General features: G+C 55.8%; 1 protein-coding gene across 1 annotated transcript in view; it reads left to right on the plus strand.

Annotated features, from left to right (window-relative positions):
- The first annotated feature begins 6 nt into the window (after positions 1-6).
- The window catches only part of PABPC4 (poly(A) binding protein cytoplasmic 4), a 14548-nt gene continuing 12096 nt past the window's right edge, over positions 7-2458 (plus strand). The window contains exons 1-2 of the mRNA XM_045298898.1: positions 7-670; positions 1342-1357. Of these exons, the coding sequence (XP_045154833.1) occupies positions 465-670; positions 1342-1357 (222 nt within the window). The 5' untranslated portion in view covers positions 7-464. The remainder of the gene's footprint in view (positions 671-1341; positions 1358-2458) is intronic.

Here is a 2458-nt window from a genome sequence, read left to right on the forward strand (position 1 = left end):
TGTGCCGTCGGCACCGACAAATATTTGGCTTCCCCCTTCCCCCTGGCTGCTGTAATTTTAAACCGCCAGGAGCCCGAGGCCTATATTTATAGAGAAACGCGTGTCCCGGAGGCCGCTGTGGCCAGCATCTGCTTGCCTCTGGGAGAATTTTTAGAATTCAGAAGGGGATTCCCCATTTTAGTTCATAGTTTTTAAATTTTTAGAGGTTCAGACCAGGACAGCTGCAGACTACAAACTCCCAGGGAAGGCCATATTGTTTCTGGATTTTTTTGGGAACGCCTTTTGTCTGAGCTGTCCCTGAACTCCAGTTGTCCTGAGTATCTGAGCCAACTCCAGCTCCTCTCAGCCTCTTGCCACCTGTGAGCCGCCGCGCGGCCCACGCCTCGGAGGGAACCTCTTTTGTCCTGTGGTGATCCCTAAAAGAAGTCCTCCTGGCGGGGCTCGGGGTGGTGGGGGGCGGGGAGATGAACGCTGCGGCCAGCAGCTACCCCATGGCCTCCCTCTATGTGGGTGACCTGCACTCGGACGTCACCGAGGCCATGCTGTATGAAAAGTTCAGTCCTGCCGGGCCTGTGCTGTCCATCCGGGTCTGCCGCGATATGATCACCCGCCGCTCCCTGGGCTATGCCTATGTCAACTTCCAGCAGCCTGCCGATGGTGAGTTGAAACTGTGCACACAAAATTTGGGATCTTAGGCAGCCCTGGGAATCATAGGCAAGTTCCCGGCCTGGGGCAGGGGGGTGTAGCTCCTAGGAGCCAGTAGTGGGGAGCCTAATGCTGGTTAAGAAAGCTGCACCTGGCAGCAGATGGCTGCAGTTCCTTGTCACTTGCTCTAACTGGGTGACCTTGGGCAGAGGTGGGGTTGGAAGACAGTGAAGGGATGAGCGTAGTCACTGGCACTCCATTGTGTGTGACCCAGGTTGATGGGGCTGCTCAGTATGTATGGGCGTGTGCCCCCCAAGTCCTCCAACAAGGTGGATTGACATTCATTCCAATTCCCTGAAAAGATTTCATATTGCAGAACTGCAGCCCCTACCCCCTTGCCCTGTCCCGAGTCATCGGGCTTGTGTCCATCAAAGGTCTTAGAGACAGATAGGAAGCTAGGGAACAGTTCTGTGCAGGGGGTTGTATTGGTGCACCCAGAGCCACGTGTGCAGGCAGTAGCCAGGCCAGCATGCCACTGGGGTAGAGGAATTCTTGGCTAAGGAAAGGGTGACCGGTTAGTCTGGGAAAGCGCCACCTGGAATTCCACTGGGCCGGGGCTTGGGACTGGCAAGGGTAACCTTATACCTGACACACACACACCCAGTGATTGACACTTCACTTCAGTGCTTTCTGAAGGTACCGGGAACAGCAGGTGAGCCTAACTTGGGACTCCCAGTGCAGTGCCCTGCCCACTCCACACGGGAGCACTGGAGAGGTATGCTGCAGGCGGGGCAGGAGCGAGGCCGGAGGAAACCCAATCTCACTGCACGTGATGTGCACGGCCTCAGCGAACAACTGCAGAGACCAATACTGGGTGAAGCAAGCCATTCTGTGGCAGAGTCCTCTCTGTCCAGTGTTGATGAGGGGAGAGAACATCGCTGGCCCAGCAGGCTGCTGAACCTGGCCACTGGACTTGTCCTCTTGAGCTGAGTTCTGGGTCCCCAGAGGAGGACGAGAACGTAGCTGAGCGGAGCCTTTCAGTCAGGGGAGTAGTGGGTACTTGGGTAGCTGTTGCCACCTTGCCTCTTGTGAACAAAAGTCCTGTCACTTAGAGATAGTAACAGAAGCCATTGGTCAGTGTGCCTGCCAGCACATAACTCTGCAGGACCTCTCCCTGCTATAAATAAGTGTGCGTGCGGCCAGATTTGCCAGGCTAGGCCGACTTCTGCAGTGCTGGCTGGAAGAGGAGTTGAAGTGGGCACCTTGACATCGGGTGGGGAGCTCCCAGCTTATCCACACAGCAGATGGGAACGTTTCCTTGCTTCCCTTTGACCTCGTTGCCTTCTGAGGACGGCGGTGGAAATGAGGGAAAAGAAGAACCTCCTGAGCCCTCGGCTGACTGGACCCCTGAATTGGGGAAGTGTTGTGCAGGCTCAGGCTCCCCCAACTCCAGCCCTGCCTGAAGGCCCTGTGGGAGGAAGTTGTAGGTGATGTCATTGCACGAGTGAAGTCACTGCGATGAGACAATAGCTTAAGTCAGGTCTGGGTGCCCTCGTTGTGAGCGGAGGCAGGTGTTTCTGGAGATTATTTTAGCTTCAGGTCTTTCGTGCGTTCTCCACGGTGCTACACTGATTTGGTTGGTATCAGGGCACTGGGTGAATGAAGAACTGGTTGTGCCCCTGGGTGGTGGAAATCAGGGGGGCCCATTATATCTCAGATTCCTCAGAAACCCAGGTTGAAGACCTGGAAATCACTAGGTGGGAGGGCGGGGCCCAGCTGTGCTGCTGGGGGTCATGCAGAAAGGCTTCATCCT

This window comes from Echinops telfairi, unplaced genomic scaffold, assembly GCF_000313985.2.
Source record: "Echinops telfairi isolate 266 unplaced genomic scaffold, ASM31398v2 ScPeMD7_7457;HRSCAF=8495, whole genome shotgun sequence".
NCBI lineage: Eukaryota > Metazoa > Chordata > Mammalia > Afrosoricida > Tenrecidae > Echinops > Echinops telfairi.